The 15853-nt window shown below is 41.7% G+C and overlaps 1 protein-coding gene across 4 annotated transcripts in view; it reads right to left on the reverse strand.

The window, feature by feature from the left end:
* LOC124056087 (MAM domain-containing glycosylphosphatidylinositol anchor protein 1) overlaps positions 1-7563 on the reverse strand; it is a 157513-nt gene extending 149950 nt beyond the window's left edge. For 2 of the 4 annotated variants that reach the window (XM_046383198.1, XM_046383189.1), the window contains exons 1-2: positions 7478-7563; positions 2601-2690 (exon numbers count right to left, since the gene is read on the reverse strand). In XM_046383198.1, the coding sequence (XP_046239154.1) occupies positions 2601-2690; positions 7478-7487 (100 nt within the window). In that variant the 5' untranslated portion in view covers positions 7488-7563. Of the gene's footprint in view, positions 1-2600; positions 2691-2824; positions 3136-3898; positions 5037-7477 lie in introns of those variants that run through there. The other 2 variants (XM_046383207.1, XM_046383215.1) reach the window with 2 other exon arrangements.
* Between the last annotated feature and the right edge of the window lie 8290 nt (positions 7564-15853).

Below are 15853 nucleotides of genomic sequence, written 5' to 3' on the forward strand. Positions count from 1 at the left end.
CATGAGCTCAAACTCACACGCACAAGTGCAAAACACCTGAACGCACAGACTCACAGGCATGAGCTGACGAAAACGCACACATCCGAACATCCCCCTGAGAGGGCTACAGTAAATGAACCTCGCAGCCGTCCAAAGTGCTGACATCAATCAGGCACGCTTACACCGTTCATCTCCCGGCGGACACTGAGTCGCATCTGTCTGCTAGAGCAAGTGCTAAACAATCCCAAAGTGAAGGAAACCATTTTATGCATATCTGCATACAGAGGAAGTTAGCATGCCAGACCCGTTGGCTCTCTTCCCGTCCTTCCCTATTTGTGCTGCTGCAATTGTGTGAATTGTGAAACGATTCGTTCTTATTGAATGACTCTTTTTAGCGATGATGATTTACCTTCATGAAACAGTTGCTGTACAGGCACACACAGCTGAGCACCACCAACACACAAGGCCACATGGGAAACTGGGCTCTGTGAAAGCTGGCCAGTATGATTCCCAGAAAGCTTTTGGGAGTTTTTCTCCCTCAGCAGATACCAAATGGCTGCTGTTGCACATAAGGCAAGTACCTTGTAGAACTGGGAAAAAACTCATACAAAAAAAAAAAAAAAACCCCTAAGTATAATTGCGGCCTCCTTGCTAGCACTGACTGCATACCTCACTGCTTCAACCCACCACGTATTTGTGACAGAACCCATGAGGCTCGCATGCACAAATTCTTAATGACAATCAGAATATCACTCTGTAGAGAACCCAAAACTGTTTCATACAGGTTTTTATGAAAAAAAAAATGAGGGCAAGAATACACAAGGGCAAACTGGAAATGTGAGCCTTCTGCAGGTCAGTGTAACTGGATCAGAAAAGTCACTTCATGGAGAGACAACTGGAAGGAAAAATGAAAAAGATGAACGCACACTCCTGCAAAATGATTGCTGGCCTGAAGGCAAGTTCTGGATGGCATATGTGTTTAAACAATTACATTTCCAAAATACCCAATATATACACCAGAAATATTTTGGAAGGAGTATAACCATTGGTGTAGATTCATCATGAAAGGGACAGGCCCGCTTTATGGGCGCAGCAGAGGATGTTTATTTTAACAAACTGCTTTTATCAACTGGCACCTAAACTTTGTGCTTTCCTTTAGATAAATAAAGACAGTCCAGCCATGCATTAATGCAGAAAAGGCACAAACTGTTACATAAAAAAAAATCACCAGAATGCAGGTAATTAGCTGTCTGGTGCTCTGAAGTTCCTGGGGATGAACCCACACTTAATATGTGTTCCCCCAGTGTTGAAACAAACATGTTTGACATTTAATTCAAAAACAGGTAAAGAGAAAAAAAATTACTTCTTGAAATCTCATTCAGCAGTGTTACACTATGTAGACACTGCTCTGTCTGCAGCTGTGACTAACAAAAAATACAACAGATTTTAAAAAAGAAATGATATGTACATCACATTAATGCTAAAACAGGTGTCAAGTTGCGGTCAAAACAAAATGCATCCAGAACATATCACAGTGTGAGAAAAAATCTGAGACTTTAATTGAGACTATAATTTACACTAATATTAACACCTGCATATGAAGTATTACAGGCCTGATTATTTAGCATGGACTTGTACATGGGCCTATATGCTCTAACACATGGCAGATTGTCAGCATTTCTCAGTGTGATGACAGGCCGCGGGATTGCTTATGACAACAGCACTCTGTGCTACTATGACTAAACAGACCTTGTTTTCAATGGTTGCCACATGCCTTCAAACATCAAAATCAAAGTATCAAAGCTGACGGATCAGTTTGTGTGCTTGCTTTGCCCGAAGGGACAGGATGGATGCATATCTGGACAGGTGCCTGCAGCTGAAGAAACCGAGCCTCTGCTGCACAGTGAGACACCGTCTCAAGAAGGGGACATAATCTCTGCTTCATCCTCAAAAGCACAGTGTGACTGTCCTGTTTAACTTGACAGTAAAGACGTAGCCTTGTCTCAGGGAGTGCTGCCAGTTTTATTCTCCTCTTGGAACTTGATGTGTGCGTGTGTGTGTGTGTGTGTGTGTGTGTGTGTGTGTGTGTGTGTGTGTGTGCAGTAAGCACAGTGGTAAGTTAAACAGTGTCCAAACTACATAACCTCCTTTCAGTAATAACCATAAACCTTTAAACAATAACTCAAAGTTTGATCACACTGCATTTGTGTAATAAAGCACTAATCTGTAGGCTTAATGTCAATTTTCGCCATAAAGATTAATATCAGCCTTAAAATGGAATTAGATTGGATTTACAGCAGGTGGGTTTCCCTCCACTATAGTGCTGGATGTTTTCCCAGCCGCCTCTTGTGACTTCTAAGAAGTAATATCTCTCTCTCAAGTTAATTTGCTGTCGATCTCCCTGAAGCTATTCCGCCTGTAGTTTAAAAGCCAGTTATTATACTGCCTCCTATTAGCACGTCTTTCTGAAACGCGGACAATATGTGGTACTGAGAAGCCCTTAATTAAGGTTATGTACTAATAATTGATCAAATTAACACCGCTGCAGTGGAGCTCAGTGAGCCAGCACTAATAAAGCGTGCATTAATGTAATAATGTTAATGTAAATAGCACATTCTTACCGTAAACTCCTTGGCCCCGGGCGAGAGGGCAGATGCTAGAAAATAACAAAATCCAGAAAAGCTCCATGTTCAGCTCAGCTCCCTCATAACCTAAGAAAGAGTGAGATACACAGAGAGAGAGAGAGAGAGGTGAAACCAGATGCACAGGAGCGAACAGCCCGCAAATTCATGTGAAAAACAAGAAGCGACAGTTGAGTGATTGTTAAAAGTAAGAAGAGATTTACTCCCAGCTGTTGTTGCTTTTCATGTTCAGCAGCTACGTCTCCTTCAGCAACGTTACAGATTGATTGGTCGCACAGCCGAGCAGCCAGCATCGTTTCGTTCAATTTAAAGGACGCTTAATTCAATCACAAATGTGGCTTACAGAAAGTTTAAAGGCAGTGCGTGTTAGAGAATCGGAGACTGACAGGACTGTGCGCTGTTCAGCGTGAATTAACTTCCTCGTGTCCCTCCTCGCTGAAGCGCGCGGAGAGGAGCGGACAGGTGTAGCCAGAGCCGGGCAGAGCTGAGGGTGACGCCGTGGCGTTCACGGGGGGATCAGCTACAACAAGCAGGGTCACGCACCGTAGACCCCACCCACACCTTTGGTTCAGATCGCAATTATTCCTAGTCTGCGGTGTTTCTGGAGCGGGGGGAGAGGGGAGAAGTCTGCTTATATATGTATATATTTGTTTTAAAAGCAATTTCTAATTATCTTGTTTTTATCTTTAAATGCACGCCGTTGATCGGGCCCGTGTTATTTCTCTGCACGATTCACAACCTGTGGAAAACCTGAGAGAAAAAAATCATGAAAAGCGCCTGAAGTGCAGGGGCTAAATGGACACCAAGAGAGTCCTGTGAACGAACAGGAAGGTTTCCTCCGACGACTGGCCTTCACAGCCGCATTGACAGGTTGCATTACACAGCGCGCTGTGATCAAAGTTTCACACATGATGCATACGAGTTAATACATTCATGTCAGGATGCGCTGCACGACACTTGCTTATTCTGACATGTGTGGCTTGCCTGCATAAAAAGGAGATGACGCATAATAAAGAAAGGCGGACAGCCAAAACAGCCAAAATTTTAATGTACATTAACTGTGATTAATGCAAGGATGGTCTGTTGTAGATCACAGTAACATTAAATATCCTACTGTGTGTTTGGAGGTGCTCACAGAAATATCACTATTTCATTATTAGAAATGCACACAGACAAGATGCAAAGTCAACAGACAGGTAATACAGCCCGTACAATAATAATAATAATAATAAAAAAGTATGCTCTGTGCAGACATGTAATCCCTGCCGTGCCTCTACCTTGTCTCCGACGTGCCGTCCTTTGGGTCAGTCTGCTTCACAGCGCAGCGCAGCGCGCACTCCTCCCGGCGCAGCGAGGAGGAATCCTCCGCTCTCCGTGAGACCAACCCGCCTCCGTGTCTCTCCACAAAACGTGTAGAAAAGTTATAAATCCTCCTCCAGGTGGGCGCCCGTTATGAGCTTTACAATTCCAGGAGAGTATACCGGAGAGTTTGGTGTGTCCTCAGACCTCTCAAATGATCTCCTTGGGGTGTTAAACTTTTATTCTACGGAGAAGCTGACGGCGGAACCTTACCGCCGCTCGGTCCACAGGAGAGTCCCTCTTCCCAAGGATTAGGATTAAATCACGTTCCCTTTGAAAAACTCAAGGAAGGGTAGTTTGGCCAAAAAATAAATCCTTTAGCCTACACCCCGTCTCCTCTTTTGTGGATTATCTACTTTTACAGACGTGGTTGAAACGGCTTTCTACTATGTGTCTTTCTCTGTCTCTGACCAGTGAGAGTGTGGTGAAGCCCCTCTAACAGCGCTCTGAAAATGAGCTCCCCTCCGCTCGTTCAATCAGCGCTGTTGTCTGTGGACTCCAAGTGATGCTGGCCAAGTGGAATATGTGCGCTGACTGAGAACGACCGCCCCTGTCTGTGGAGGGGGAGAGAGGGCTGGAGAGAGGGGAGGGGAGGGAGGACAGAAGCTAACGCATACCGGTGGATGCGCTCAAGCCTCACAGCTCCACACTGAACAGGTTGTCAAAAGAACAGCATTTGCTCCCCTCTCTCGCTTTCTCTTTTTCCCCGCCGTAGTGGTCCTCTGTTCACTCTGGAATAGGTTTTCCTATCCTTTAGGGTGCCACAGGATACATTCAAGAGCCGAGGGGGCAGTGGAGGTTTTTGTGTTTTTCTCTCATGTCGAGTCTTCGGCGGAGTTTGCCAGCTGCGGTGCCACCAATCGTTGGTGCCAATTAGGACTGAAAGGCGCTCCCAAAGTTTTTGGCCTAATGGAGGAGCCCTTAACTCTAGAACCCCTCCCCGTGGACCAATTATTTATGACAGCAAACATAGACTGACTGTGGAACTCCATATACTCTCTCTCTCACTGTGTGTGTGTCTCACACACATTCTCGGCCTCTCACACACATTCACAGACTTACACAGCCCCCCTCTGTGTCTCCACTCACAGGTATCAGAGTTGTGGTGTTTTTTCTCATTTCCAAGCATGGGCACAGGGGGGCGTGTTTCAGCTCATTACCAGTATTGGGATGCACGTGCTCGTGGGGAATATGTGTGTGTGTGTGTGTGACTGCATGTGAGTGTGTTTGTGTGTGGCGATGCCATTTTAAATGAATATCCTGTGTAAAGGAACCTGGGGGTTCTGGCTTGTCAAAGAGAGATGTTGGTTTATCACAAAGTGGTAATTCTGTGTGCATCTGGACAGAATGAAACAAACACTTACAATATCAGTCTGCTTATCGAAGCACAGCAAACAATCTGACAGCGAAGAGAATAACTGAGAGGGAACATTTTAAAATTTCTTGAGTCTATACTTTCATTTTTTTAGAAACTTCCTGTATACCGTGCCTTTAGGAAGGAGGAGTGGTACACAGAGGAAAAGGTACAGCAGAAGACGCTGCAATGAGAAACAACTCAAGCATCATAGAAGCGTGGGAGCTTGTAAATGTACAAGACCCTGCAGAAAGAGAGATATTAGACTGCCCAGTTTCCATTGTTTTTTCAGACTCATCTATTATATGCCTGGTTCTCCTTGCTCAAATAATTTTGGGTGTAAAAGAAATAAATCCTTATTCTAACCTTGAGGATGAGCCGTAGATGAATATCTCTTTGCTAAATGTTTGGTCTAAAGCAATGAGTGGGTGGATTTTACAGTTTCAGGATGATGTGTGTGTTGGAAAGTTCATGTTGTATAATATGAAATGCCATGTGGTTGTAATCCATTTTAACTTCACAACTTCACCTCCTCTCAGTACATAATGAAATGTTGATAACTCACAGAACATACATACATACATGCTAATATTTTCTGGCATCAAGTATAAGAATTGTGTGACCTGTGATTTATGTGCTGTTTTTAATTTGAAGTTCACATTAATCATAATCACAGTCAGTTCCTGTGTGGTCTTATCTTCAACTGATTCATTTTTTGGTTCATTTCACAGAACATTATGCACACTGCATGCAGACGCCATGTTTTTAAAGCTGTTCCACAGGTGCAACTACAGCTTGTGTGCTTTGCTGAAGGGCACCTCAATAGAGGCAGTGAAGAGCATTTCTCATTCTGTTCAGCTGCCAACTGTTCCATCCGAATTGTCTGGGATTCAAACCAACAACCCTGTAGTCAAATGTCCATCTGTCTGTTCTGCAGGCTGCCGAAGTCTCTGATGTTAAACTTCAAAGCGGTTTTACACAAACTCTCAGGTCAGGTAATGAGGAACATTAATTAATTCAGCATGACAGTTTGGAATACATTCATTTAAACAGTTACCTTTCACCAAATCATTTCTATTGCATCAGTGCACCTGTACTGTAAAAACATTACTTTTATGGAGGTATCATCCTGAAAACTCTGACAAAATTTGTACTTATTATTAATATATAATTTGTACATTATTTGACATAATGCATTTAAATTGGGAGACTACGATGTGGTTGAGGTTGGAGGCACTAAAAGAAATGATAGATGAATTCCATCCTCATTCTAATAAAACTGCCTTAACTAAACAGGTTTGCTATTCACACGAGTCATAATAATGATCAGTGGAAACAAAGATTTTAGTAGAACAGACTTTCAGCGCAAGTTGCTCTGTGCCTAACATAGCAGTTTATTTGTGTACTTCAATCATTTCGGGGCAACATAAGAAGTAAACATTCTTAAACAGAATCGAGACACTCAGCAATTACTTAGCTGTCTCAATCCAAATGAATCTTTTGTTCAGAGTAAACAAAATCATGGGATCTGGCTCAAGAATCTGTCTCTTTCCTTTCTCCTTTTCCTCTCTGCTCCTCATCTTGGGCTATAGCCAGCAGTCTTGGCATGTCTTGCTGAGAGCGCATCATTGCTGCTTAAGGCAATGAATCTCAAAAGACAACATGTTGTAGGAACAACCTTGGGTGACAGCCACACACACACAAACTCATCCTGTTACATGAAACTATGTATTTTCAAAGAATTGCAGAAGGCTTCTGAGAAAGGCAATAATTGTAGTGAGCATAGGGATCCAACAGTGAAGTGAACACAGACAACAACAAAATACTACACTCGCCAAATTTAATATTTTGATTCTACTGCTCACTCACACTTAAGCACTTCTCAACTTTTCATTACTTTGTGAAGCTGTGACGAGGACATCGTTCCTACATGTGTTACAGATGCAACACCTCAACTTCCAGAAAGTACTCTGTGTAATTTAAGCTTGTGGGGACATTTTCTCATGTAGTTTCTTTATGTGTAAGCTGTACATAAAGTTACACATCAAACCAAGCACTTCCTTTAAATTTTTCTTTTTACTTTAAACTGTGGTCAAGTTTTCTTGTGAACAAGCAAAAATGATGCACATGCAGTGTTACTCACCAAAACTCATTGTTTGTATCCTTAAGCTCTAAAAATTGCGTTCAATGCAGTTTCTTCCTAACCATACATTTGGGGAGCCATTTTCACAGCCATGTTTCCCAGCACTTCTTCTTCTTCTTCTTTGTCTTTGGCGGTGCATTGCTGATGTTTCTTAGTGCATTACTGCCACCTGTTGATCAGTGGAATAGAATGACTTGTCTGTGTCTGCGTGTGAGGAGTGTGTCTCCAATATGTTACTCAGAGGTCAGAAATTCAACAGGGCAACCTTACAGTAGAACAATAACCACACAAAGCACAACTGAATGAATTAATTTAAATTTAAGAAGTATGTTTGTATGTGTCTTTCACTGCTTGATTCCGTCATTTAACGAGAAAACAGAGAAATAAAATCATTGGTTTTGTTACATAATACCAAAGGTCTGCAATTTTCTTGCAGACAGCAATGAAACTGCACTTACTGCTGCCAGTATGCAGGTAGAGGTGAATAAGACAAGACCTTGTGGAGTAATGGGATCAAAACTCTGCATTTGAGAATTCAGAGGTACAGTAGAGGAAGATAAAGTAAAGCTTAAGAAAACTAAAAAGGTTTTTAAATGTGGGTGATACCATAAGGTATTATGTTAATTTTACTAAGGAACAACAAAAACAAAATGATTCTAGCAGCTTGTTGAACGAAAAGACTGTGGAAATAATAAGGTAGTATTTTCTGTAGGTAAAATAGAATATACCTGTGGTAACTCAGCCTTGTATTCTGAGAAGCTGCTTGAATTGTTATTTTGTCATTTGTTATTTTCTATTTTGACATTGAGCTTATCTTGAACAAAATTCCTAAAGTTAACATCTAAAGATAAGTAAAATCCACGCCTGTGTCTTACTGTAAATGCCTTCATCCCAGATTTTCATTTGTGCAGCCCATCAGAGCACTACATGCAGTAATCTGAGGTGCTTGGTTAAAGAAAAAAAATCTGGTATCATGTTCTGTAATTGATGTTCCCATCAGTGTAATTCAATCAGAGCTCAAAGTGCTGTATATCAGCACCAAGCACTTCCCCACATGGAACTAGCTAAATGGACAGAAAAGATACACTTGAGACTGCCAATAATTTCATTGTCTGTGCCTGTGTGTGTGCATGTGTGTGTGTGTGCCTGTGTGTGCCTGTGTGTCTGTGTTAGACATTGGACAAAAGACAAGCAATATAACTCTGTTAGACAGAGATGCGATAACAAGCATCTCAGCTAGACAACTCAACACGTCAATACACAGACGAGGAGGGAAAGTGGATGATGCAAAGGGTTGAGAGGATTCTGACTTACTGAGATTAAAGACTGACATCTGACAATCTAAAGACGAAGGAAGTCCAAAGACGAGGGAGTGTTTTTGTTAAATAGACAGTGCAAGGATTCTGCATAGTTAATCGGGCTGCAGGTTGAGTAACTCTAATTGGGTCTAAAGGAAATATGCATAAGTCTTTTTCAAACAAGTGTAATAATTCCACCACCTACTGAGTGATCATCAGTAAACAGTCCTGACAACACACACGTCCAGGAAATAGAGAGGAGGGTGAAGGTGTTCCCCAAGCATTTAGGAATCACAATTTTACTCCAGAACAGGTAACAGCCACCTTTGCACCTTGATGGGAAGTGAGATTTCCCAGGATAACACATCAGTGAGACTTGGTCAGGAGGGGCAACAGCAAGGTTATCATCTGATGTATTGTGTTGTTCTCACGGTCACCGAGAGAAAATGGAAGCCAGGTATGGCAGACATTTTTTCTGCTGTTCTCCTATCAAATGTTTGGATCTTTTTGTACATTTGTTTCCTTTTTTTTTAAAAAAAAAAACTGAATAACCGCAACTTACACCGATATTAAACCAAGTGATGACCACTTATAGAATGTACTGGTTTGGTTGTTTGGTCTATCCTGATTACAACAAGTCATAAGTACATGCAGATTTCTCCATAAAATCCCCAACACTAAAGTCCAGAGAGAGCAATACCTGTTTTCATAGAACAAGGGTTATGCACAGCCTTCACTGTTTGTCCTGTTTAACTGACAAATAAACATACAAAACAGATGTTTCAACAAACCCCGGGTTACATCAGTAACAACATTTTTTAACCTTCACTGGGATGACTGATTCATTGTTTCAACAATATCTGATGATGTAAAAAAAAAAAAGTTTAAAGTAGAGTTAAAGTTAGGAAAGTAAAGGACTCCCCATGTCCACATCTTTGCTTCTTCACTGAGCAAATTGCACACTAGTTCCTGCACTGCCACTGAATGATGACATTTAACACAAATCACTGCTGCATTATGGTGAACACGATTTGCAGTAGAGCAGCATTGTTTGTGTACTTTTCACATTGTGCCCAGTTTCCCCTTCCAATACACTTTCTGTCTCAAGAGCAATCTGACAAACTGGAAACCATCTCTTCTTAGAAGTTTGCAAAGGAAACAATTTTGAAGATATCAACTTTTTTTGCACTCAGAGAACAAAACTGCAAATAGTAGCAAATGAAAGTGGACCGCTGACTGATGAAGTTTGCTTTTTTGATTTGATATAATGTTGCTTCTCTGTTATGGTGCAAACATGCATTACCCAATGGATAATTTACCTACACAGCTTCCAAAAAAAGTAAACAACAGACAGAGCAGGCTTAAGAGTGTGACACCAGCTGGCCCATGTAACCACCCCACCCCACCCCAAACACACACACACACAAACACACACATCTGCAAACAAACACACAAGTATGTCCAAGAAAGGGTCATTTTTCACTGGGTAATTGGCAGAAAGGCACAATGCCCTTGGGATTCGATAATTCATAACCTCCTCCTATCCGATATTGGATAGCGGGTAGAAATGGGTAGAGACAAGGGGTGGTGTGTGCAGAAATGAGATGGGGAGGAGGGCTATATCATTAGAAAGGAAAGGTAATGGCTCTTATTGATTCCGCCCTTCCAAGCCCCCTCACCATTTCATGTTTAAAACAACACTGATCCTCATTACCCAGGCAGCCGCCACAGCCCTGATAAGGAAGAGAGGAAAGAGACAGAGGGATGAGGTGAGAGGAGAGTGAGGAGAGGAGAAGGAAGGGAATGGGGAGAAGACAGTGCTAGGGCAGAAAGGACGAAAGAAAGGAAGGGAAAGGAGACAGGTGGGTAAGGAAGAGTTAGAGCAAGGAGGAAAGACAGGGACAGAAGTTAAAAAGGAGGAAACAATCAGGGAGAAGGAGGAAAAGGAAGGAAATGAAAGCACAGCTTGTGTTTTGCTGCCTTAATGCCTCAGTTTGAGTGGTATAAGTAATTACTGTCACCCTTTAATGCGTGTAATGCAGTATTACTTGTTTAAATCTCTCCTCTTCCCTCCCTCTCTCCTGCCTGCACCTCCTTGTAGTGTGTAATAAGGCTAAAGAATTGACTCAAACACACACTGCAAGGATCTGTCTAATAATTCTCTGTGCTATTATCCTCTTTTTGCTGCTAACACAGCTCTCTATGTCTCTTTGTGTTTAGCCACAGGCAAACACTATCATTACTGCAACAGTTGTATAAGCCCAGCTTTCCTCCCTCTCTCCTTACTCTCTCCTTGATGCTTTCCAAATTTGAGTTTTTATTAGAATGAGGTAATTTGCCAGCTGAAATTGCTCCAAACTCACAACTGGGGGATCAAATATTTTATTCATATCCAAGCCTGTGTTTACTGGTATTCAAGCACTAATTTCTTTGTTTTGCTTTTTCTTTTCTTTTCCTTATTAGTTGATCGTGTCCCCAGCTGGGCCATAAATCTAGGGGTAAAATGCCCCTGCTTGTGTGCTTTTATGGGCGTGTGAGTGTGTGTGTGTGTTTGCTTGTTTGCTTGTTTGGTGGGTTGCGAACCTCTATCATACACAAACTCTTAGCAGTGATTAAATGGAGCTGAAGTCCTCATCAAATTTTTGAGGCCAAGTCATTTCCTTTCTTTGATATGTATCCTGTTCAGAAAGGCTCCTGGGTCAAGAATTAACATAGATATGAAGTTTGCAGCTACCTGAAGCTTAAAATAGCTGTGCAGAGGTGTTAACTCCTGGGAACCAACATAACAGTCATACAGGGAAACAGATAAATTAACGCCTTATCCAACATGCTATTTATGCCGCTCACAGAACAGCTGCAGTACATTGTTAGTACTGTGCCATGTGACTGCTTGGAAATTGGACTATAAGAAAATGGTGGAACGCTACATGGCCCCATACAATTACAAAATGTTCTGGATTCTGCCTTGTCCCTTTCTCTCACCTGGCACAAATCTGTTATCAAGGAATAAAACAGTGTTGAATTTTACATTGTTTTATTTATTTGTTTGTTTGTTTATTATCATTATTATTATTTGTTATGTTTTAAATGGTTTTGAATGTAAATTTACAATTTTACAAAAGTATGTAAACATGCACAATGGAGTGTAAATAAACAGAGTTTCACGTGATGGTTTAGTTGGAGTGTTTTGAAAAATATGCTCACTGAATTCAAGCCTGGGAATCAGTGAGTCTGTGTTTCATTTGTTCTGGCAGGTGTGTCTGGCCCCCCGCCCATTCAGACAAATTTCTTTCTGCCCTGGTTTGAGAAAGGCCAGTCACAACTATTTATCTAATACGCTCTATTTACTGCTGTCTTTAGTTGTAGGTCTATCCAGATGTGACCAGTCTGTGCGTCCATCCAGCCTCAGGAGAATCAGACCAAAATGTCAATAGGCAGTACGGATCAAATATGAAATCAGATTCAGTTGCTGCACTGAAATGGTTACAGCACTGCCCTAACTTGCACCTAGTGCTACGTCACGCATCCCGTCGCTCTGATTGGTTGCATGTCATGTTTCATTGTTTGATTGGTTTTATCTATCCAGTTACACCCAAAGGCATTTACGTCTGTGCCTGCTGGTAATGCTAATGATAATGTTCCAGACTTCACATCTGCAAATTAGTCTGACCACGCCAGGCTATTTGAATGTATTTTGTATAAAAAGCAATGAAAAATAATCAACAATTTAGTCCACACAGACTTCTGTTGTGCTGTCCATGTGCCAAATATGAAAAGTGAACTCAGTCTTGACAAATGTGTGTTACAAATTGTAAGAAAATTTAAACCTGTTAGCTGAAAAGAATAATATGAACATTAGGTTTCTCAAAAAAACTTAAGATTAAGCCAGATTAGTAAGTAGACAAGCTCAGCTGTTGGATGGAGTTGGTTTGCTTTTCTGATTCCGTTGCTGAATAAATTAAACCAGTTTCTATAGCTGGAGGCAAATCAGAAGCCCTCAGTGCCCATACTGCCATCCAGACAACTAATCAACAGCTGTCATTGGACGGCTTTGATACCAGAGAAAACTTAAAAATATGATGATTCACAGATAAGTGGATTTATGTTGGACGAATGATGGATATAGGGTAATGATCTCCTCAGGAAGGTGACTCTTGTCCTTGTCTTGTGTCACCAACACAAGGTTTAGGACAACAAATACACACAGACAGAAATTGAACTAAAATCTTCAGGGATGAGGGTTAACATTCACTGACTGTCACTGAATGAAAGAAAAGTTGCTTGTAACAGAAGCACTCAACTCACATGCCTTCTGACTGATATTATGTTGTAGATAAAACCTGCCGTCTCGAAGGTTGGCAAGCAATCGAAAAATGACAACTGACAGCAACAATATTCTTTATGTATATCAATTACCTGTCTGGCACATATCAACATGTTAGCCTATCTGATGTTAAGGATATTTTTCAGTCTTGAATTATACAAGAAAGAAGAAGAATTGCATTATTGGCAGTATATACAGTATATTATTACATACACACACTGAATTTGTCCTCTGCATTTAATCCATCCTTAATTGAACACACACCCAGCAAATTACATGCAATGAAACACACAGGAGCAGTGGGCTGCCACTATCAATCACCCAGGGAGCAAATTGGGGGTTAAGTGCCTTGCTCAATGGCACATCAGCCAGCTAATGGAGGGTGGGAGCATTTTTCCCATTAATCACTCCACCACACCCAAATTTTTTCTGCCCATCCAGTGGAATCAAAGTGGCGATCCTCCAATCACAAGTCGCTTCCCCAACCTCTAGGCCATGGCTAGAACACTTAACTTTTTGGTGGCATTACCAAAGAGGTTCCACTATAGATCAACAGGTATCATTGACTGTGTACAGACTTCTATTTCAGTGTGCCTCAGGCTTTATCCTGACATTTTTCTTGCTCATCAGCCACACAATGCTAACTAGCAATTATTGTGAAAGTGCCCCATTTTTCATTAGCTCATTAATTCTACATTAGCTGTGTAACCATAACAAGGAGAAATCACACTGAAAAAACTCACATCCTTTAGCAGCTGGTCAATCTATAGTGATTCCTAATGGCAGATGAAAAGCGTGTATTGAAGCAGTCCAATTAGATTGCCTTTGCAGGATTGGGAGTATCGCAATGCTGTTGAGTGCAGAATGGGGTGGATTTCTACAAGGCCTGCTCTCACATACGAATCATGTCTGTTTTGCCTGGATGAAAGATATTCTTAGAGAAACCACATCAACTTCAGTTCCTTCAGTCGCTTTTCTGCTTTTTCTCCCCTCACTGATAGCAGAGTCTAGGCTACCAAAACAGTCAGTTGTCTCCCTGCCTATGCCCTCACCCCTGCCTTGTCTCTGATGCCCTCTCACTCTGCCCTTGTTCCCTGACAACAAACAAGTAGTCAACACTCTCCACTCCCTTTCAATTACAGGTCCTTTCTGCCCCTTGCAATCCCCATACAGGCCTGTTAGCAGAGCGGAGGAGGAGGAGAAAAGACAGTAAATTGGAGAAGTTGACCCCTGAGGGGATAATCCTTGTTCTGTGGCATGTCGAGGGTCAGCTCTTTGCATCCTGCATAGTAACGAGCAGAGCATGAGAAAGAGAAAAAAGAGAGACTGATTATTCTGATTAGCTATGCATTCTTCCATCCATCTAACCCAGTGAAATGCTGCCATCCACACATACACAAACGCACACTCACACAAAGCCTGACCAGCCAGCCAGCAGATGCTGAGATAAGCTAGCTAAAGGGCAGAGTGTTCACAAAGCAGAATGCGTACAGAAAATCATCGGCTGACTGACATGTCAGTCCTCGTCTTTTGACCTCGCAGATAAACCACTAGCTATATCAACTAAGACGTAGCTTGAAAAGCAATCATGCCCCCAAAGAGGCATGGCTGCTTCTTCATCAAATGCTGTGTGTGAATCAGACTCGAGCATTAATAAATAATGATTTGCCACAAAGTCTGTCTAGGTCTCTGCATTCCCTTCTCTTGGATGTGCAGTTGCCACCCTAGTGCTCATGCATGTATGTGTGGTCACTAGTGGAGGCATACTTTCTGCAAAATGCCTCTATTGGTGGTAGTCAAGTCAATGGCATCCTTGTAATAGTCGTCCACACAGTCAATTACCTCAGAGAAAGCCGGGTTATCTCCCAGATAGTCTGTGCTGGAGCTGGCAGTGTGCCCAGAGTGTCTGTTAGGCATAAATGTCTTCCTTCAAACAGCTCCTATTTTATAATAGGAATTCAAATATCGCGTCTGTCTGCAACTGACACCAGAAAATGCAGAGAAACTGGGGTCAGTTGAGGAGAACAGTTTTCATTTTGCCCCTATAAGATCAAACCCTAAATCTACATTCTAAGCTTCCAACTCAGACTCTCTGAATTGCAAACAAGTGATTGTTCTGATCTGCACACACACTCTGAGCTGAGGTACAAGTGAGCAGCTGTACAGGGACAGACTTATTCAGCAGATAACCCAGCAGGCCAGCTCAAAGCACATACACACCCACAGCAGCGAGCAGTAACTGCCAGATTCTGAAGGACTGAGAGATATGTTCGTTACAGCTCTTCTACATGTGTTTGTATGATTATGGCATTTAATCAATTTTTTTAAATGTATTTATTACACTAAAAAAGCTAAAAGAGCTTGTAATATGCACAAGCTTGCTGCTCACAGACATTTCACCCAAAGCAGGATGAAATGTGTACATACATCAACCCTCCCATCTGGAAAGACAGCAAACAAGCAGACCCCTTCAAAATATTTAAGTGACAAAGCATTTGTGGGAATAGTAACTAGAATATAATTCCCGGATTGCAAATAGTCATCCCTTTAACCTTATTTCCTTTTAACTTATTACTGTAATCACATTAATGCAAAGTGTTACCCCTGAACACTGGCACAAAGTAGTTTTGGCAAGACACAGAGTCAGCAGCTACGAGGCTATGCTTAAGTACAGATGTGAGCTAAAAGCTATGATGCTGGATTCTAATTCTAACATAATAATACTAAGCAGATATAATATGTTTAAGGATCAGG

This window comes from Scatophagus argus, chromosome 1 (assembly GCF_020382885.2).
Source record: "Scatophagus argus isolate fScaArg1 chromosome 1, fScaArg1.pri, whole genome shotgun sequence".
Lineage (NCBI taxonomy): Eukaryota > Metazoa > Chordata > Actinopteri > Scatophagidae > Scatophagus > Scatophagus argus.